Here is a 22083-nt window from a genome sequence, read left to right as displayed (position 1 = left end):
GGCTTTTGCCATCAATCTTTATTTCAAGATCCAACTACCTCTAAGTTTCCTCTCCTCACAAATGGTGTTTCCAGTGGCCACGCCCTTCAGCAAACTAACTTCAATACAGCCAGCGTTGCATTGATAGCTTTTAATATCTTTTAAACAAATAAATAAGTTCCACTGGCCATGAATCTGGGTCAGGAGCATCCAAACATCCCAGAGAAAAAACCTAAAACCAGGGCCGCCTTCCCCCTCAATTATTTAACAGAGCACTTCAGACCTACAAAAGAGCACATCAATATTAACCAGCGCATCCTCCCAGCCTCCTGAAGGCATGGGGAGTATCAATATTTTAAAGATGAAAACACTGAGGCAAAGAGTGATTTATTTACTCACAGTCACGCAGAGTCTAAACGGGAGCTGGGAAAAATCACCTGGGAGTCCCTACATCTGGCTATGCCGAAACCTCTTGGCACAAGCTCTTGCACACTGGTTCTTGATAAGATATTCTAAATTATTGCACGTACATACAGACCTCCTTGGTCTATGCCTAACAGTTTACGGTGGGTTCCTCCTGGTCATTTTACTTCACAAGGAGATTCCTCAGTATCTAATTACTGGAAAAAGAACAGGTTCCTCTCAATACTAATCATATTTTATATGCAATCCCATTGTTATGAAGTCAGCTTATGTATACAGAAAACAGTACAAATCAGTAACTGGCATAAAATTATAGAAAATTAGGTTCTACCTACAAAACTGGTTGCTGTTCCAAGAAGCGTTTCTATGAAGAGAACTTAAAATGCATTACACAGAAAACAACCACAAGGACTGAGGATAAAACAAGGCAATATTAAGACCACTGCTCACCCGGGTACTTGCATCACGATTAAAACAGTACTAACCAGTCTAATCTGCATCCTAACTGAAAAAACCTCACATCCCAATTTTGTTTCCCGACCGCGATGACACTTGATTAAACAAGCAAACATTCCTATGCAATTCCATCGGAGCATCTCTCACCCAAGGGAAGAGAACGGGACACAAGTCCCAAAGGTTGAAAAACCATCCTCACCCAAACAGCACACACCAGTTCAGAAAATTTCCGCATCTCTAACAGGCAAAACCCAACAGAACAATCCTGGTTTGCGGTAGCCTGGGAATAAGCCAAGGAAATACTGACAGATTCAGAAGGCTGAGGTACTGTTGGAGCTGAGGTTTAAGTCGAGTCTCAGGCCATCCCTGGTGCCGTGTGTCCTACATACAGCTCCGTGTGCTCCAGCCTAGCCACTTGCAGAGCCCCCAGAAGCTCGGGGGGCCGGTGGGGTGTGTGTTTGGGGTTTGGTATTGTTTTTTTTCTGCACACCAATTAAAAACATTCTAATAATTGGTCATGACTTCGCTCCTTCCAACCCAAACTTGGCAGGCAGAGATTTTGTAAAGCTTTCTGGAACGGGCTGCAGATAACCTGCCACAGAATTTCTGTGTGCTCTCTGTGATGGGTTTCAAAAGAAGCCTTTATTAGAACTCAGACATGTTTACTTCCTTGCAACGAGCACTGTCATTCCAATTCCTGTAATTAAATCCACAATTCTGACAGCTGAAACTGCAGGAATAATTGCACTGTTAGTCAAAATAAGTTGTTACTGTTCAGACTCTTGCCAAGAATGTTTTAAAAGCTTCTACTATGTGTTTCAAGTAAATCTGAACTGAATCTTCATCCATTCCACCTCACTTCCTTTCTGGAGCAAAGATCTTAAAATCTTTCCTTTCACTGGGCAACCTTCAAGTCCCACACAGGATTTTCTGCCAGACTCCTTCTACTTTCCACTACAACGCAAATATTATACAACACATTGTACTGAGCACTGTTACACGTATGATGCATTTTATGTAATTCTGTGTCTCTATCCCAAAAGTTCATTTCCCACACATGAAAAAACATTTGAAGCCAGTCACAGTTCCTCAGAAATCTTCGGTTAACTTTTTACACCAAATTCACCGAGAATCCACAACCTTCAACTCATCCATTGTACCAGTATTATATACCAGTGATCCACAATATTACTTCTTTCATAAGACCAGAGACCCAACACTATTAGGCACTGAAACAGTCTTTCCAACCACTTTTATTTTTCAGCCAATGGTTTGAGAATGCCAGCACAGTTCCAGCCACGAAGGAAGAAATCCCATCTCCGACGAGCAGGTAACAGCGGCGCCAAGGCAGACAATAAAATGCTTCGCAATACAGCTTTGCCTTCAAAAGCCAACTGTGCACTCAGAATCGTTTAAAGCAGAACAACAAAACCCAGCACCTGAGATGTGCACCCTGACAAGTCTGTATTTTCTGCACCGGGAACAAGAGGCTCAGTCAACACAACACGGAGCAGCGGCCACTCCCACACAGGTGTCCCCTTCTGACCCGCAGCAGTTGAGACGTGACGGCCTACTTCAAATAGTGAAGGATCTGATGTAAGCACCCAGAAGGCCCAGGGAACTCATGGAGCAGCTGGAACAAAGGCAGGAAGCCACCTCTGACATCCCAAATGCGATCATGGGATGGTTTCTAAGCACATCGTTCACAGATGGAGGCCATTTGGAAAATGTTCTTCTTCCTATTAGGGTACCCGGCAAGCAAACGTATTCCTCTCCAGGAGAAGAGGATTTACCAACAACAAAAACAGCTCTGCTTCATTAAAAGCTTCAAAAAAAGGGTAACAAAACCCAACAAACAAACATGCTAGAGAACAGAAAGCCTCTGAAAATCCTAGTTTGCAGTGCACATTGAAAACAAATATAAAATCTCATTTGACAGCTAGAGAATTTCAGCTGTATTTGCATTCAATTCATGCATTCTGTGAAGAATTTCATCTACCAAAATCATCAGATGACATTTTTTTGTACCTTAAAATATAAAACTCCAGGTTACATTAAAATTCCCTTGGCAGCAAAAAATGGTCCTCATCCATTAAAAATCAATGCCTTTAAAAGCCACTGTAGAGATCTAAAAATCCACTGCCTTCTCAACAATTAAATAGCAACTGGATAAAAAATCAGTTTAAAAAAAAAAAATCTATAAAATACTCTAGAACTCATCGGTCTGATCAAAAAGTGGTGCAACATTTGGGAATGCTCAGAATCCTTGTCTCTTCAGAATCTGTGCGTGGCACCTAACACAATACTGAACAGATGTGCTGATTTATTTAGTAATTTCCCTGTTCACAAAGTTTATTTGTTCCTCACAGTCAAATCACCAGGATTGAGTCCTGCCTCTCCAGAGGCCTCCTATAAAAGCAGAAGCTGCACTCGAGACTTTGATCGCACAGATGTTTGGAATGGTTTGACTCTGTCTGCACTTCAAAGAGGATTATAATGTGCTCAAAAATTCTCTGACCTGCAAAAAGAAACAAATATTGTCAATCACACTAAGTGTTTATCAACAGAAATAGACTGCAACTCTGTTTACCTCTCCGCTGCTTTATGCTTTACTACAACCTAAAGAAACAGGGGAAAAGGATCTCTGGCTTGGCCATGCCATTACCTGTCCATCAAAAACATTCCCAGACATGGTACCTGTAATTTAGCAGGTGCAGGGAGAGACACACTGGAATGATGCTCACTCCTCCTGTGGTGCTGAACTGCAGCCCTCAGTCACAAAGGAGTTACTTTAAAGGCAGGTGTAACCCGAACACAGGGAGGATAATGACCGCCTCAAAAGAGCTGTCATTTGGAACCCACCGAGTCACGTCCGCTGCCGGGACACCGTAGGGATTTAATGCCGTGAACAACTCAGGGCATCCAATCAGGATGTTCCCTGGAATGAGGCTGGCAAAGAAATAATAGAGCAATACCTACTGAAACCACATTGCTTGAAAAAAAACCTGCAACTGCAGATCAATACCAGGCTCACAACTGCTGCCTTGAAGTGTCAGGAGCATCCTAGCAAGTAGGCTGTGATACAGCCTCAACTGGGGGCATTCTCCTGTCTGCCCACTCCAGCCAGGCTGCTCCATGGAAAGGAATCGACCAGTTACTAGAGAGTAGTGTTACTTTTTGAGCAGAGGCTCTCCTACGCAGAGCCCATCTGTAAATGTTTTGTCCAAATTCTTGATGAGAAATGGAAACAGATCTTGGACCACACTCTCCAACTGTGACCCCTTCCCTTCCCAGGTCAGGGCTCATGGACAGGTGGGAAAAAAAAGAGGTCAAATCCCTTCCTGTAGAGAAGGGAAAACATAACTGTTTTCCCAAGTTGCCAAGACTGCAACTTGAAAGGAATCACCAGAAAGCCACCCTCCACTTTATAGGATGGCACCAGCAATCCCACTTGGAGACCCTTGTCTGGATTTACACACCAGGCAGAGTTTCAGGGTTTCTGTGGGACATCAGCACACACCAAAGCCCAAAGCACAGCTCATCAAGTGCAGCGGCTCTGGGGCTCCACTTCGGAAATGCCAAAAAAAGGGCCCACACAGGGCTTAGGCTATTCCCAGATAACCCGACAGCTACACCAGAATAAACTCCTCCAAAGTCTGTATTTAGTCTCCCGAGCCTTATTTCATCATGTGCAGGTGGGAAACATGCGCCCCCCCACATCTGCCATGTCCCATCATTCCATCGATTAACAAGTCCCACCAGGCAGACTGGTTTTAATCAGGTGAACAGTTCCACTTCTGGGTGGATCAAGAGAGATCAAAGGACAAAGCTGCTTTGCTTGTGAGGTAACAGTTTATTTCCACAGAGCGGAAGAACGTGCGTGTCCCACTGCCGAGGTCTGTAAGTCATTGCAACTGCTCAGACAAAAGGTAGGTTGTCCTCGCTAGAATCCCACAGGGATTCAAATACCAAACACCTGAGCAGTTAAACTGAAGGTTTGGCCTGGATTTTAAAATAAGCTTTGCAGCAAGGAACAAGACTGTTCCTTACCTGCATGTAACTGTAACTCTAATATTTTAGAAGGAGGATTGGAGAGTGAAGTGTAATTTTAGAGCAACCTCAACCATTTGTGAAATGTTACCTTTTCGATCATGTGTTTGTATCTGTCCTTTTTGCCTCTGAAATCTTCATTAACATCTAGGGTCAAAACTGGAATTTCCTGTAGATAGTCGAAATCTGTTCTGCATTGGGAGAGGAACAAAGCAAATATTAGTAGCTGAAAATAAAGCAGACAGCATCCAAGTCCCAGCCAGGAGTTCTGAATTTACAGCATGGCTCCTGGGATATATTAGCATTGACAGAAATATTATAGAAAATATCCTGGAGTTTAGCTTTACATATCGTAAGAAAAGCTGGAGTTTCACTGGTGGGAAAAGCATTATGGAACACTCTTACACAGGTGAATCCATCCTTAAGAAACCATTCAACAAACCCTACCGCAGTGTCCTATGCTGGAGCCAACTTTCATGTTTGTAGTGAAGCTTCTCCAGATACTCAATGGGGATTTCTTGCTCCTCATCTCTTCCTCGCATGAAAATCCTATTCAAGCATTTCTAAAGGCAAAAAAATAATAAAAATAAATTCATTGGTGTATTGCATGCCAAGAGCACAGAAGTAAGTATCCATTTGACATTACAGACAGGCATTTCCAAATTCTCACCATATATTCCTGACTCAAAGGAACTGTTTTCCAGTGCAGTAAATCGTTTGTTCCCATCCTGAGCACATCCAAAGCATCAAAAAGAAGCCAAAACTGTTTAAGTATTGTACTTTGTAATTTAAATACGTGTTCTTTTCTTAAACAGAAAAACAAAAAAGCCCTCAAGAGTCACTCCAGTGTGTTAAATTGCGGAGCGTTTATAACCATAATGAAACTGGAAGCAAGGGAATACGGATGTGATCTGCAGGTTAATTAGAGCTCTTCTAAACTCACGTTTTCTCCTGTTCGTGCAGGGTTTCATACTCAAGACAGATATTCATGATGCCGTTCTCTCCTTTTAGACAAACTCCAGATGCCCAAAGATCAAAGCACGGTCATAAAGCCTCACACACGGCAGGTGCTGCCACCTGGCTTAGCTCCAGTGCCCCAGGTGTAGGGGCTTCATAGCCCACCCCCCAAACCAGCTGTGACATTACTATAAATTGTTGTCTTTTCCCTGTATAATAGCTACTCCTAGGGTTCTTTTGTACTTTCCCGGGGTTGCTTGGTTTGTTCCAGTGGTATTTCCTGGTTTGCTGCTGTCATGTGTCCTTTTTTATTAATCAGAGAATCATTATCATCACAGTTCACTTTCAAATGCACAGGCTGCGCTTGAAAGAGCTTTTTTTTAATTCCAGACTGTCTCAGTCACAGCTCAAGTATTACAGTGGTCAGGGGAACACTGCAGCCTGAGCTGGACTCTAACCCTGAGGGGCAAGGCACAGAACACGGACTCTCGTTCTCTGTGCAGTCACACATTTGTGTCCCTCACCTCAGGAGTGGCTCTGAGATAAATGATCCCATCCAGCGCCAGCCTTGAACCAAACTGCTTATTCATCCAGTCATGCCAGTCTTGGTAAATAGTCCACTCGGTCTCGTTCATGCAATCAGACTCATATAAATTAGCTGCAAAGATGTACCTGTGGACACAAAACAGCGATGGAAACACAGACCGGCTCGGACACGGGAATCCTGGGTTTGCCTGAAGTAACTAGACAAAAAGCTGAGTAGTAAATCTGTAGCATTTCTGATGTACACTTGGAGTGGAATTAAACAGCTGGTATCCTCCTCCTGTAACTGTGTCCACAGACACCAGGAACATTAGCAGCTCGGGTGTCCAGGAATAACCCGTGAAACAACAGGTTTGCACACTGCATCCTTTATTGTCAGCATCTTAGAACACAGGGAACTCCTAAGGACTATGGGATGCGATTCAGTTATCAAATCCCTTGGACTTGATAACCTCGGAGGTCTTTTCCAACCTAATTGTTTCTGTGATTCTGTCTCCCTCTCTGGAGACATTCCAAACCCGCCTGGACAGATTTCCACCCCAACTACCCTGTGATTTTACTCGGGAGAATTGTGATCTTCCCCCCGAGGACTTGGGCCCCGCGCACCTGTCGCTGTAGACAGACCGCTCGAAGAAGACCACAGGATTCTCCATGTCCTGGAGTTTGCCCTCGAGGGCGCTGAGCTGAGCCCGGATCCTGCTGAGGCACGCGTACGTCTGGAAGGTGAAAGCCCACCTATCCGGCTTCTCGTACATCATCCGCAGCACGTTCCCACCACTCTGCTGGGACGTGGTCAGCTCCTGCATTCAGAGGGGAAATAACCAGAAAATGAACTGTCTGAGAAAACGCAGCTGAGGAGAAGTCAGGAGCAACGCATCCCCGTTAAGTTTACACTGATTTTACCAAAACACAGTGTATTTTTGCCAAATCAAAAGAAAGCCCCTCTAAAGCTACTTGCACAGCAGACTGTGGCCATCAGGCAGCAGCTGGATTTGCTAATGGAATTACAGGTAGCTGGGGGAAAAAACACCACTATAAACCATTTAGCAGGGGTTCATTATTTCCTAGACATTTCAGAGGACGCCTTCCAACACCAGGAACAACCCTCTGCACTCACCTGGATAGTTCACAATTGTTACAAGTAACTTTACCTCATTTTTTCCCATCCCTTGCTTTGATACAGGAAAAAGGCTTTTACCCCTTTTAGAACTTACATCCTGATGCTGAACAACATTTATTCCATAATACACCAAACAAACCAGAAAAGAGGAACTCAAACATTGTGAAAGGAATCAGCAGAAGCACTGCTATCACAAAAACACCTGATTGTTGATTGGATATACAGGTCTTCTGAAATTAGAGGAACGCTTGACTGTTTTTTTTTTTTTTCTCTTTTACCTCACAATCATCTCCAGGGTTTTGCTGGACATTGCACCACCTAGCTATGGGCTCGGGAACCACTTCCCACTCCTCGCTGGCTTGTTTCAGAATATTCACAAAGGTGGATTTCCCTGCAGCTGTAGGAAAAGCATTCAGGAAGACTGTCAGTGAGAAACCACCCACAGTGGTGTTATTTAACCACTGCACAACTCCATTTTCCATCCCCACGAATCAATCTCCCGCACCCAAGAACTTTGGACTTGAAGCAGAGCCCATCGTGTTCCACAGATCATCAATTAATGGAGCAACAGGGTTGTTCTCTATCTGCATCTACACGGGTTTGGACAATGCCCTCAGGCATCTGGTGGGATTTTGGGAGTGCCCCGCCCAGGGCCAGGACATGGTGTGAGCCTTGTGGGACCCTTCCAGCTCGGGAGATTCTGTGACTCTGGGAATTTAACGCCACAAGCGGGAAAAGCGCGGGTAAAAAAAAAAAAAATGTCAACGCCGAATAGGTGAATGAGTTACAAACGATAAAAAAAAAAAACAAATCGCGAATCGCGTCAGTTTCGTACGGTGTCGCGGTAAAATCTCCGACTTTATGAATTGGCTTGTTTATGCCTCCTGACCTGACTAAAAGCGGTGTTTTTTTTGATGGGAAACGGCCAGGAAACCCCTGTGGACCCATCCCCGCTGCCCCACTCCGCCAGGGCGGGAAAAGCCCCGGCAGAAAAGAGAGGGCTGAGGGAGAGGCGAGCGCGGGGTCCGCGGAGCTGTGCCAACCACATCCGAACCACCACCACCCCCCCTCCACCGAGCGCCGCGAGAGCCACCTCTTCCCCTTACCTCCCGCCCCCCCGAAAGTGCCCCCGCTCCCCGCGAAGGCGGTGCGGGCCCCGACTCACCGATGTTGCCCTCCACGGCGACCTTCTTGACGCGGCTGTCGCGCCGCCCGCGCTTGGGCGGGGCGGCCATGGCGGCCCGGGCGGGGCGCGAGGGCACCTGAGGGGAGGGCGCGAGACCCGCCTGAGGGGGCGCGAGGGGGGGCGCGAGACCGGCCCGCGCCCGCCTTTGAATTTGGCGCGCGGCGGCGGCGGTGGCGGGCCCGCCCGTGACGCCGCACGCACGCACGCGCGCGCCGCGGCCGACCCCGCCCTCTCGCCCGCCCGCCCGCCCGCCCGGCCCCTCCCACTCACCCAGCCAGCCAGGCAAGAGCAGCGGCACGCGGAGCGCGTCGATGGCTCCTGTCACGAGCTGCTCCCGTTCTCAGCGGCCCCCTTCGTCCCGACTCACAGGGAAAAGGGAACAGGGAAGGGAGGAAAAGGATCCCCCCCTTCCTTCCTCAAAGCCGGGCCACCGCCTGTGTTAAAAATCCTCCAGGAATACCTTAGAAGTGGCTGGCTTTTTTTAAAGGGACAGCACCGGCACTTGAATTGAGAGGGTTACTGCTGAAAACAACTAGGTAGAAATTCTTCCGTTTAGGAAGGAGTTCTTGAGTTTAGGGAGGAATTCTTTACTTTAGAAAGGGATTCTCTACTTTAGGGAGAAATTCTTCCCTGTGAGGGTGGGGAGGCCCTGGCACAGGCTGCCAAGAGAAGCTGTGGCTGCCCCATCCCTGCAAGTGTCCAAGGCCAGGCTGGATGGGGATGTGAACACCATGGGATAGTGGGAGTTGTCCTCGTCCATGGCAGGGAGCTGGAACTGGATGATCTTTAAGGTCCCTTCCTACCCAAACAATTCTGGAATTCTAAGATTCTACAAAACCCCTAAAACCCCCCAAACAGCCACCAAACCCACACGTTTCCCAAAATACCCTCCCACTACAGGACCCCTCTGATTCTCGGAGGATCCAGTTAAAGAAGGCAAACCCCTCAGATCTATGGATTGGGAAGTGGCAGCAAGGCAGCCTTGACCCAAGATCTGTGCTGAAAAACTGTGGCCAAATCCACACGTTTCCACCACCTTTCCACAAACCACCCGTGACAGGGGACTTACCACGGGACAGAAGCGAGTGTGGATGGGAGGCGGGAAATCTGGAACCCTGCAGGTGCTGGGGTCACGGGAGGCTTGGAGGAGAAAGAGCCAAAAGGAAACCAAAAACAAGGCACCTGTGCTGCTGGGCAGGGCCAAGGGCAGAGTCTGCACCGCGTGTGACGTCGGTTACCTGGTGACATCCTCGGGTGTGTCACGGGCAGATGTTCACAATATACAGGGGGGAAAAAAAAAATAAATCTATTTGTGAGCAGGAGATCCTTTAGAAACAAGTCCAAGAAGGAAATAAAGACAGTCATGGTCAAACATAGCTATTTATTTTCTCTTATAAACAGCCTTCGGTTTCTTATTGAAAAAAGAAAAAAAAAACAAAACCCTAGGATTTAAATATTTTGTCCCATCACATACAACCATCTGTATACATTATTTACAACTCTCAAATAAACACGGTGCGGATTTTCAGACATTCAGCTCCTTTTTTTTTTTTTTTTTTTTTTTTTTTTTTTTAATCAAAAGCTGTTTTCCTTTAAAACTAAAGTCTCCATCAGTGGCTACAAACTGAAGCAGTATTGGCACAGTTAGCTCACAGTAAGGGTTCTCTCCTCGCATTTTTACTTTACACTGTATTTTCTCCCATATATTTGAGGATTCTAAAGGAGGAAAGGTGAGTGTCGCTTTCGGAATATACTATTTTTTTTTTTCCTTTGCTTTCAGAAATGGCTTTTTATTGAAACCTCATTCATTTTTATTGCATCCTTCTCTCTCTTCCATTGCACATCGAGGTGACGTGCCTCTACACAACACAACCACAGCATTCCCAAGTAGTCAAACAGCCATGAAAATAAGTGTTCCCTCCGCGACACGGCTCGGAAAAATGTCCCAAGTTGCAAACGTACAAAAATAATGAGTATAGTTTAGTGGCTATAAAAAATTAATCTCCCCTAAAAATACATTACTCTATGAACAATTTAGGGAATTGGTTCTTCCAACAACAAAACAAAACAAACAAAAATATAAACCCAACGAACTTAATTGGATTTTTTCCTATAGGCTGCAAACTGAACCTGGCAAGGGGAAACTGTAAGAAAAGCAGGGAAATCAGAGGGTTTAACACTGAAATCACCAATGTTAGTCTCACGTTAAAAGAAAAGATATCCAGGGAAAGACAACAGGCATCCATGAAACTGCCAGTGGTTTTAGGAGTGCAGGTTGGAAAAGAGACGACTGCTATCAGCAGTGAAGGAAACGAGACTCGGCATAAAAAGGAATATTTTAGTGGGAAAAAAAAAAAAAAAACAAGCAAGGAATCTCTTTTTGTGCTGCAGCTTCTTAAATAATCCAACTAAAAGGGGGGATATGTACAGTAACTGCACTCTGGCAGGTAGGCATGGGGGGAGAGGGCAGGAAGGAAAAAACAACTATCCCAAAAGGAGGCGTTGGTAGTAAAACCGTGTCTGGTGATCCGGGAGAAAGGGGGCGGGGGCAGGAAACAGAAAGGAACAATCTGAAAGGTGAGTCGAGTCCATAGCAGCAAATAGGTGTCCTTACCTGTTAACTGAGGGCCAGGGACACGGGGACAGGGGTCAGGTCCTAAGGACTGAGTAAGGACAGCGCTCCTCAGTATCTCCAAGGAAAAGCAGAAGTTCAAAGCTCTACATTGCATAGTAAGCAGGAAAAGAAACTGGATCCTCGCAGACAGGCCTTGGAACCTGTTCTCTGCCCCTCAGCTCCCCGCACCAGCACAACGCAGCGGGTTTGTTTCCTCTTGGCGTGGTTACCTCGTATCCCTGACTTGAAAGACTCGGACAAAGCATCCCGGATCCATCATCACCTGAGCACTGTCAGCACTGCCGGGGTGGCTGAGCTCCAAGGACTCCGCTGTCCGCCCCTTCCCAGCTCGAGGCAGGTGCCCCCTCCCCAAGGCACCACCCGAATCCCTCGCCAGGTCCAGCAGAGCTGCAAACCACCCCAAACCACGGGATTTCTGACCCTGTCGGACTGGAAGGCCCCGAGGCAGGGCTGGCAGCACAGCCTGGTTTGACCCCACCGGCACCTCCTGCTCCCAGGGACTACCAAGCTGGAAGTTTGTGCCCCTCAGAGTCCGCTGGGGTTTGTTTCTCTGGGGTTTGTTTGGGAGATAAGGGGTTGTCCTCCCCTTTCCCCTCCCCCCCATAAATGCACTATTTTATAAACACATTCACCTGATCCAGATTCCATTTTGTGTGGCATTTCCATGTGCCCTGACTTCGAGAGTGTAAACACACCTCAACTTCTGGTCCCACAGCTTTTACAAGCAAAAAAAAAAAAACACCAAACCAATGAAAAGCTGCAAATAGAAACAGCACGGGGATACTAAATCCCCACCACTGCAAGCATACCTTCAATGGTGATATTTTCAAGTGTTGTGTAATTAAACAATGTGTTCATACAGCTGTCGGGCAAATCATGATCTCCAAGCTTTTATTACGTGCCTAGAAACTACTCAAAGTCTCTCTACTGCCAGATATTAAATACAAAAAATACACTATCCACCGAAGATTCTTTTTTTTTTTTTTTTTACTTAGTACATTCCAATTCTGATTGGCTGAACTGCAGCAGATGCCTCTGGGTTTGTATAAGTGGCTATTCAAAAGCAAAAAACTGCGACAACAACAAGAACAAAACCCTCCCAGGGCAGGAGCATGCCAAAAATGTGAATTACTGCACCGGTATCTCCAAGCAAAGCCTCACTTCTATACATTTTTCTTCTGAAATACCTCACCAGGGATTTCACGCTAACGTAACTCCAAAGTGGTCCACGAACTGATCTTCCCTCAGAGACAGATTTCCCACCACAGCAAACACTGGCCACTGGAGCTCTTCCACGGAGCTTTGTACTCCTAGCTTAAAAACACCTTTCCACTAGCCATTTTTCCATCCAGGTTTTCCTTACTATTACCCCAGTGCAATTTTTTCTGACGGATCTTTTTCCCTAAGTGTGCTTGTGCAAACTAAATGCTCCTTTGGCAACTGCTCGGGAACTTAACAAAGCTGAGCGACCCAACTGGTGCTTCCCTGCTAAAAAAAAAAAAAAAAAAAAATAAAAGCAACCATGAGGAGTTCCATGGCAACAGACGTGGAAGCACTTGCTCAGCATGAGGTCTGTGTGATTTTTGATGCCGCCTTGGCCGTTTTGCTGCAGCGACTGGAACTTCACTTCTCTTTGTAAGAACTTACCTAGTTTTGAAAAATTTCTATATTCATCTCTAAAAAAATAAGACAAGTATTTGTATTAAAAGCTGGAGATCACTGATTCAGCAAGTTATGGCTTTTTTTTTTTTTTTAGTGTAAGCATATATATATTTTTCTAGAACAAGTATCAGTAAGTGTCTGGGTGTTAGTACATATTTTCTGTTTCCAGCAATGTTCAGTATTGTATGTGCTTTGCACCTCAGAAGTGAGTCTGCCAAGGCACTTAGAGAATGTAAGCAAGTCTTTTAGGGACTTGATGAGAATGGGCTACCACTGACACAACACAAGAACCCATCCACCAGCAGAGTCAATCCCCCAACCAAGCACGTTTCCTTTACAAACACTCAGCACCTGCTAGAAATTCCACAATGAGTAACAATAAAATAAAATAATAATAAAAAAAAAAAGCTATTTACCACGTGTCACTAACAGAGAAAAGATTTTCCCCTAGTAAAAGCACAGAAAGTAGATCTCGGCTGTCACTGGTAACAGCACAGGGGGTTGGTTTTGTTTTCGTTTCTTAAAAAAAACCCAAATGAACAAAAAAAAAACCAAATACCACACGCTTGCTTAAAGAAACAAGTGACTTCAAGAAGTCCTCTTCCTTTTATCTGTCCTTCGAGGTGAGTTTTTCAATCAGTTCTTGAAGTGGTGCAAGTTCTCTTCTATCAATAAGGTTGAATTCCTGCAACGAGGATGAGGAGAAAGACATACACACACACAGTTTGGCACGTGCAGCTCCGGTGAGAAGCCTTACTCAGCCAGCATTTATTTGGCAGCAGGCTCTCTGAGTCCAGGCTTAGCCACTACAGCCTGTCCTGCCCATGTGCCGCTCACCAATCAGCAGCATTCCACGGCCTGAAGGGCTTCCCCCCGTTTAAGGGAAGGAAATGTAGGAAAATGCTCTTTTTTTTCCCCACAAGGGAAAGGGAGTAACGCAGCTTTGAGGCGAGAGCACAGTTTGCAATCTCCTTACCTGAACAAAAAATATAAAGTGCTTGAAAGAAGTGTTAAGGTGTGCCTCCTCCTGCAGCTGGATCACGGGATCAAAGTGCTGGTGATAGATGTGAGCGTAGACTCTGAAGAGACGCTTTAGAATTGTCTTGGCCACTGACATGAAGTTCTTTGGGAACGGGACGCCTGGAAATGAGGAAACACATGGCTTATTTTTCAACGCCCAGGCCGTGCCTGTGTACTCTGGAAAGCCAGGATAACCCAACCCGCTCTTGCCCAACAAGGGCTGTTCGGTTTCGCTCGGCAATTCCGCCCCTAAATCACAGTGGGCTTGGGCCGAGGCACAAGGACAAGCTCCACCAGGTACCTGGGAGTAGGTAACTGAAACCACTTTTGGCATCAGCCACGGGATGTTACACTTCTCTTGGCTAAAGTGGAATCAGAAATAGGCTCTCTTCCACTTGCCTCGTGCCCAGCAAAAAGACTCCCGTCTCCATCCTGCTCTTCCCAAACCCTTGGCCACAGGCTACTGCTTTCTGATCTGCCTGCTTCTGTATTCTGGGACACGCTCCTTTCAGTCACTCCAGAGAAAACCACCCAGGACAGGTAAAATCAGTTTCACCAGCAGACCTTTGTCACTGCACAGGTTTTATTAAAATGGGTTCAGAAATGGCAACTGGCTACCGGGAGTGATAATCTCTTTCGTTGACGCATCCCCAGGCTAAAAAAAGATATGCATCAACCATCTAAAAAAGACTAAACCTGTCTAGCTTCTCCTCACCTACCAGTTTCCCCAGTCAGCTCAGGTCTTTTGCTGCCTTTCCAAGGGCTGAGGTCCTGTGTGAGGCCCAAGCTCTGGATGCTGTAAGACCAAGCAGGACCTCACCAATGCTTTCAGAACCCAGCAATAATGTTTTCATACTCCTGCTTAAGCCTGCCCTGTTCACATGTCCATCTCATTTCCTCCTCTGGCTGCTGCAGCACACGGGAAGTTCATATTTAGCTGGTTAGTTTGTGGCCTTTAAGTCTCTCTCTCTTTCTGAAGGCAGCCCTGTTTCTCTGAAGAAGCTTAACGAAAACATGCCAAAAGCTTCAGAAACTATTCACAAAATTAAAGCAATTAAGAGATCTCCCTTGTTGTTGTTTCCGAATTTGGGGGTTGGTCACTATTTTCCTCCTATTTTTCCAAAAGAAAAGAAACCTTTTAAAACATCTACTTTTCATCTTCACTTAAAAAAAAAAAAAAAATCATTAAGATCAGAGATGGAATTCAGCTTCTCTAGAGGTAAGGCCCAGAAAGTCCTCATGAAGGCCAAACATCTTTCCTGTGTCAAAAAGCTGCCAGTTTGTACCAATGACTGGTTTTAAGGGTTTGAGATACTCTATTTCTGAAGGAGCTGTTCAAACTGGAAAAAAAGCCCATCATATCTGACTGGAGTCAGTTATTAAGTAGAAGCAGTACTTCCTGCATTCAGAACGGTGAGAGACGTTTATTAGGAGTATTGATAGAGGGATCAGAGTTCATGCACTGCCCCATCCATTTTATCTCGAGAGATAAGTGTGTTTAAACAGATAATGTAACGTTTTAAACCCGCCCTACGCGTCAGACCTTTTCCTGCCCTGAGACTTGACCACTCCTGTACAACTGCGATCCAAACCCACTGCTCAGCTCTAGTTGTTTACTCTACCTATTTTGGAAGGAAATAGCGTTTCGTCATCCAGCTGATCCTGGACCCAGGTCATCAGGTAATCGATGTACTTTGGCGCGGAGCACTTGATGGGTTTCTTGATGTTGGTCCCATCTGCCCAGTGGTACTCGTACCTGGGGTGGGACAAGACATTGCTTAGCACCAGGGAATCATTCCTGACAAGGCCTGGGAGGCTGCTCCCCTTGCTCCCACACCCTCCCCTGGTCTAATGGAAGGTGTCATTGCCCAGGGCAGGGGGTTGGAACAAGATGGACTTTAAGGTCCCTTCCAACCCAGACCAGTCTGGGATTCTGATCCCACGATTAAGAAAGCTTCTAGACTAGGTACATAACCAGAGAGAAACATGCCCTCATGGAATTCAGAATGGAACAGATGTTCTGCCTGGCTTGGGGAACGCCACTGACACCAGTCCAGACGCGGGAGAAAGTGGATAATCTTGAAAACACAGCAGCTCAAAAACACCCAAACACAATAACATGGGGAGCCTGACAACACCAGCTTTCAAGTGTTTCTATTTTAAAAATCACACACATGGTTTTATGCAAAGCTTAACAGCATCTGATAAATCTGCCTTCTCGTTTTGTTTAACAAATTCAGTTTTGTCAGAACACCAACTGGGAGAACATTTTCACCATAAACAAACTGGATGAGGGATTGCGAAGGTGTTGCTCGCGACGGGATAAAACGATCCCAAGTTTTCCAACAGCAACAAATCAGAGGGCCTGAAAGCATTTTGGTTTTGTATCTCAGAACACGTGCAAAAATCCCGGGCGTGCCAAATGGGCCATGTGTCTGGATTTATGAAAAATCAGCATCCTTCACCACTCGGTACTGCCCTAATACCAAGACTGAAGTGGTATTACTGCAGGACAATCCTGAGGTTCCAGGATCAGACTGGAGACAGAGTAAGACAACAAAGAGAATTCCATGCTGAAAATCTCGTCCAAATATCATCCAGCAAGGAGAACCTTCCCTCCTCACCACCCCCCGCCCCCAGCACCATGGGGTAATCCTGCATTTTTCAGAGGAAGGAATTTTCTTACACTAAATACACAAGTTACTGGCCATCTGTAAAGAGAAAACCCAATCACGGCCCATTTTCCTCACTAGAAAATATCTCCTTCTGGAAGTGGAGGAGAGGTTTGCTTTTCTTTACTGTTTATTTAGGATTTCACAGTAATTCAAAAGGAAGCAGAGCCCTCTCTCCCCACTCACTCAGAAATGCAGGTATTTTGCTCCCTGGAAGACACTAAGCATCTGGAGAGCAGAAAAAAGCACAAACACTGGATGTCTGTACAAAAGCATAGGCAGGAATCCAAGAGGCGAAACTTAACCGAGGCACAGGGTGGGGGGATTCTTACCCAGACATCTCATATTTGCACAGTACCTACAGGAAAGATTTTGGGAAGCCAAAACGCTCTTACTTTGGGCCAGCAGACATCACAGGGCAGCTCTCCTCCGTGCAGAAGTCCGTGATGGTTCCATAAAGCATATTGATCTGGTTGAAGAAGTCGACAGCTGAAAAGCATCAAAGCCACCCATCAACACTCTGCAACACAAGATTCCTACAGCCCAGACCGTGAAGCAGAGGCCCTGGAATATTTATTGTGGAAAAAAACTTCATTGTTATTGCTTGCTTAAGATCCGTTATAAAAGAGATGCAGAACCCAACCACCAACTTTCTGGAACAGTTTCCAACAACTATTTAATTGTTCACTGCAGCGAAATCTTCAGTTGGAAGGAGAAAAAGGAAAGAGAAAGCAGAGTAACTTCCTTTTCTGAAACTTGGGTGTGTTTTATCAGAATCCCAAACTCTACTGGCAAGTGTGGAATAAAACAAAGATGTTCAGTGTAAACTTTCCAGTCAGAGAGAGCAGTTCCTCAGTAGGTGACTCATTAGGCTTCCCTCAGGCTTTGTATTCCAAATGCCCACCTTTTCCAGGAACATTTCACAGAATCCTAGACTGGTCTGGATGGGAAGGGATCTTAAGGATCACCTCATTCTAACCCCCTGCCATGGCCAGGGACACCTCCCACTATCCCAAGTTGCTCCAAGCCCCGTCCAGCCTGGCCTTGGACACTGCCAGGGATGGGGCAGCCACAGCTTCTCTGGACAACCTGTGCCAGGGCCTCCCCACCCTCACAGGGAAGGATTTCTTCCCAATATCCCATCTAACTCCACTCTCTTTTAGTTACATGCATGGGAGTTGTACACAGAAATCATGGCACAGGAACAGCTGCAGCACCAAACAACTGCTGTCCTTAGAATATCAACTAATCACCACAAATCAATATTTAGTCCACAATGTTTCCTCATTACAAAGTAGCCTCGGGAGTTTTGTCCTGGAGTGCTATTTTTTTTAAGTTTTGTTACATGTTTGGAAAAGCATTTCCCTTAGCCAAAACCTTTTTTGGGTTTTGTTTTTTTTTTTTTTTTTTGTGGTCTGCAGCTGAATTACTGAAATAAAACACCCCGAAGTTGGCACATCTAAATATCCCCATTGTTCTTACTACTTTAAATTGGTGCTTTATTCCTCCAAGCTCTTTGAAAGGAAGGTTCTACAATAACCAAGAGCAGGTTCTGTTCGGAGGAACTGTGGCCACTGCAACCAGTTTATAAAATCCACTTTATCTCCAGGTATCTTTCAGAGAATCAACACGAAAGATTACAAAAACATCACGGCAGGAAGTCACAGCTACTGCTCAGCAGAAGCAGGACACGAGCCCTTGCTTCCTAAGTGCACACAAGAACTGTTAATTAAGTTTCCATTCCCTGTTCCCAGCAGAAACCACAGCCCAGCGTTTGCTTCGAGGCAGGCATGTCCAGAAAACCCACACAGGCTCCGGCAAAACGACGTGACTGTGGCAAATCCCACACTTGGAAGTCTCAAAATCCACACACACACATCAACTCTTTTCCCTAATACATCCGCCAGGCTGAGGGCTGAGCGAGGAGGGGAAGAGCAGAGCGCGTTTGTTTTTGTGCTGCCAGGGTTGTGCCGGGTACGACCAGTGACACCAAGCCACACATTTCACTTCCTTCTGAGGTATCCCAGTGGGCAGAGGGGGCTCACAGCTACCACGCTCTGGGGCTCGCTGTGGTGGAGGGACGCTGCCGAGGAAAGGAGCAGGTCATCAGTTCGCTCTTTAATTATGCAGCTATAATTTCACTTGTGCTAATTCAGCAGCTAAGTCACCTGGGAAGGGAAAAACTGCTGCCACACGGGAAAGCAGAGACACGGGACGAAGGAAGCACCGAAAGGGAAGGATGCCAGCAACGCACGAAGCATCTTTAAGCAACGCTTACTCATAAAAGCGGGCTGGCTTCTTCTCTAGACAGTTTTGCAATGCAGTGTGAATAAACTCTTAAAAAGGGTGGTGTCAGCGATTCCAGCGTGCCCTGGAAGGAGTGGCAAGTGGAGCACTAGGGCACTGCGTGGCTAATCAAGAACAGGAAGGTTCAAGTCAGTAGGAGAGTTTCACTTCCCAAATGTGTCAAGAGCAAGGAGAAATAGGCCAGAACCACAGAAACAATCAGAGGACATTTATCTCGAGCACGATTTCTACTGCAGTGCACAATCAATCCCTCACCTACATGGGAGCACACCAAGCCTGAGAGACAAAAGGTGAGGGAACACCCAGACAGGGCCTGTGGCAGCCGAAAGTGCACAGGCTACAGATCGTGACAGGGTGTGGGATAATCCATTCTTGAGGAGCAGAGGGATAAACTCATGCAGCAGGGAGAGGAAGGAGGAGGAAACACAGTCAAGTATTAATTAAAGACAAATAAATTAAACAAAACATTAATTTGGGCATAATTGTTTGGCATGAAAGCAGAGAGCTTGGACAAACAGCTTTAGAGGAAGTTAAAATAATGACATCAGACTTTGGTAGACCAAAGGCTCAAAACTTGGTAGAAACAAAAGGAAGTAACTTGATGAAAACTGCAAAGCCCATTAGAATCACAGAATCACTTAGGCTGGAAAAGACCTGCACGATCACCGAGTCCAACCTGTGACCAATCACCTCCCTGTCAACCAGACCAACATCCAGTCGTTCCCTGGACAGGGATGGGGACTCCACCACCTCCCTGGGCAGCCCTTTCCAATGCTTGACAACCCTTTCCGTGAAGAAATTCTTCCCAATGTCCAACCTCAGCCTTGAGGCTGTCCCCTCTTGTCCCGTCCCTTGTTCCCTGGGAGCAGAGCCTGACACCCCTCCCCGGCTCCCTCCTCCTGTCGGGGAGTTGGAGAGAGTGAGCAAGTCCCTCCCTGAGCCTCCCCTTGCCTAAGCACAGGAAAAGGAACACAGCTGTCCTCCCACAAGTGTCAGCCCACATCCAACACCCCCCTCACGAAAAAAAGGTCAGCGACTCACTGTTCACTGCAACCCATTCATTTAAGTCTTCCCCCTCTGGAAGCATCACAGCCATCCGGAGATTGCCGCTTCCCAGCGTGGCCTCGGCATGTTTTAGCAGCTCGTACTGGTGAGACCCCTCTGGAATGTTCTTCTTTGGTTTGAAGGTTTTGGAAGAGCGACTACCACTGCAAAAGAGAGGGGAGATGTTTGGAGGCCTTTTGGAATGGGAAGTGAAAAAGAAACGAGCAGGCGAGGCCCACACAAGGACAAGACTGACATTAAATACTCTCCCCACTCACGTATTTTCACGTTGAAACAGGGCACTTAACAAAAACTGGGATGCAAAAGTACCAGGTATTTTGACTTGCTTTAAACCATTTTCTTACCTATGATTTTGTTTGAGAAACATGGACTGGCTCAGAAGAAAAGTTTAGACATCTGAATTTTAAATGACGGCAGTGAGCCTGGATGGCATGTGAACCCTTAACATGGCAGAAACATGACGTGCAAAATTAAATATTTGCAGAGAACTGTCAGATGAGCCAATATTTGTGAATGTTTTCTTGTAAGAGCTGAGAAAAGATTTCTGTCAGACAAGGCAAACTGAGCTCTGAATTCCAAGTGGAAAGACGTGAAACCCAGACAGCGCAATTTTCACTACAAATATTACCCGGATCTCCTTTCTTTACATAAAAGACTCGGGCAATTTTTCGCCATCTCTCCAAGGGGCTGTAAGGGTTCTCCCCAGCTCACCAAGTGTTTAAACTGCCAACACAGGGGGGTAAAAATACAACATAAAACATGTGACGATGGCTTTGGGGCACGGCAAGGCGATGTTCACAGCAACTGGAGCGCAGGAGAGACTGGGATCACTATCTTTCCCCACTCGGCAGTGTAAGCAGAAGGAACCCAGCACAAGCTATAAGACAACCTGGAGGGAGGTTACAAAATAACTAAACCAAGAAAGCATTAGGATTTTAACAGAGAAGGTGAGGCCGCTGAAGGGACGAGGGACTGGGAATAAGGCACAAGGAAATTCCCTAAATAAGTAGTAGGGTAGGAATTCCCCCCGGTCCCAAGTCCTGCACAGGCACCCTAAGACAGTGGGAAACGGTCTCATGTGGAAGGCAGGCAGGCATCCAAAAGGAAAAGTAATTAGGATAAATGCAGTCTGCTGGTTGTCGCGTGCTATGGAAATAGCTGCAATTTTGGCAATAAATTATCAGAATTCCATGCGTTTATGCAGTTCACCATATGGGAAGCCAGCTAACTGCATGCACGGTCACAAACTCTTTGAGACAGTTCAGAGACAGCTGCTCTAAGGTAAAACCTTTATAGGACAAGGTTTTTCTAGGAAAGCCTGGTTATAGACATCGCTGCAAACATTACTTCAATCACCTTATTCATTCAGAAGCTCTCCTATTTAATTTATTTAATCAAATAAATAATAATTCTTTTCTCCCGTTATGCCAATCTGTTTCACGTGACAGATTTAGAAAGTCTTCTCCACCAAAGACCCCATCTTCCTCAGGCACAAAAAGGCTAAGAAACGGGGAAGACACTGCATCCACCCCACTGTTTGTCACAGCCCATTCCTAGCCTTTCAGGAAGACCCAGCTTCTCGACAAATTCCTGCGATTCCAAGGACGCTGTGCTCCCTTCACTCCCACATCCGACGCTTCTAGCAAATTATGCCCTTCTATTTTTACAGGGAAGTGCAGCTCTGGCAGTGGCAGATGCAGCCCGACCCAGCACTAAATCAGGAAGCGTGTTTGAGGCAGTTGACTCACGGAGCTGGAGCCGGGCTCGGAAGCCACAACAAGCCCTTCCCACCGGCAGAAGCCCACGCGCCGCTCGGCCCCACGCGGACGTCACAGCTCCCTTGTAAAAGGCAAGAACGCCAAATTTCCCCCAAAGCTGTAATTTTATCCAGTCATCTGCTGACAGGGGAGCGGGTTTCGTGATGTGGATTCCGCAGGCTGTACTGCCTTAGGCTGGAAAGACGATGGATGTTTCCAGAAGAAAGGAAAAGTTTCAGGAGTCCTGCTTA

The 22083-nt window shown here is 46.1% G+C and overlaps 2 protein-coding genes across 2 annotated transcripts in view; both read right to left on the bottom strand.

Moving 5' to 3' along the window:
• Positions 1–3164: 3164 nt before the first annotated feature.
• DCK (deoxycytidine kinase) lies at positions 3165–8790 on the bottom strand. Its single transcript, XM_027889201.1, has 7 exons — positions 8694–8790; positions 7807–7925; positions 7015–7208; positions 6390–6537; positions 5356–5471; positions 5000–5099; positions 3165–3376 (listed from the first exon to the last, which is right to left on the bottom strand). The coding sequence occupies exons 1-7, from the start codon at positions 8761–8763 to the stop codon at positions 3350–3352; spliced, it is 774 nt and encodes a 257-aa protein (XP_027745002.1). The 5' UTR covers positions 8764–8790; the 3' UTR covers positions 3165–3349.
• A 4298-nt stretch (positions 8791–13088) lies between these two features.
• The window catches only part of MOB1B (MOB kinase activator 1B), a 22594-nt gene continuing 13599 nt past the window's right edge, over positions 13089–22083 (bottom strand). Inside the window, exons 2-6 of the mRNA XM_027889194.1 lie at positions 20052–20218; positions 17099–17192; positions 15654–15787; positions 13988–14151; positions 13089–13696 (exon numbers count right to left, since the gene is read on the bottom strand). Coding sequence (XP_027744995.1) covers positions 13619–13696; positions 13988–14151; positions 15654–15787; positions 17099–17192; positions 20052–20218 — 637 coding nt within the window. The 3' untranslated portion in view covers positions 13089–13618. The remainder of the gene's footprint in view (positions 13697–13987; positions 14152–15653; positions 15788–17098; positions 17193–20051; positions 20219–22083) is intronic.

This window comes from Empidonax traillii, unplaced genomic scaffold (assembly GCF_003031625.1).
Source record: "Empidonax traillii isolate 1590-97213 ecotype Southwest subspecies unplaced genomic scaffold, ASM303162v1 scaffold255:size705445, whole genome shotgun sequence".
Taxonomy (NCBI): Eukaryota; Metazoa; Chordata; class Aves; order Passeriformes; family Tyrannidae; genus Empidonax; species Empidonax traillii.
This window is presented reverse-complemented; position numbering and strand designations above follow the sequence as displayed.

Excerpts from the sequence above, each read along its gene's own strand:
- DCK (XM_027889201.1), bottom strand. The coding sequence starts at position 8,763 with ATGGCCGCCCCGCCCAAGCGCGGGCGGCGCGACAGCCGCGTCAAGAAG. Across the intron at positions 7,209-7,806 it reads ACCCTGGAGATGATTGTGAG|GAGCTGACCACGTCCCAGCA; the intron begins GTAAAAGAGAAA and ends CTCTGAATGCAG. Across the intron at positions 5,100-5,355 it reads CTCCAGCATAGGACACTGCG|AACAGATTTCGACTATCTAC; the intron begins GTAGGGTTTGTT and ends CTCCCAATGCAG.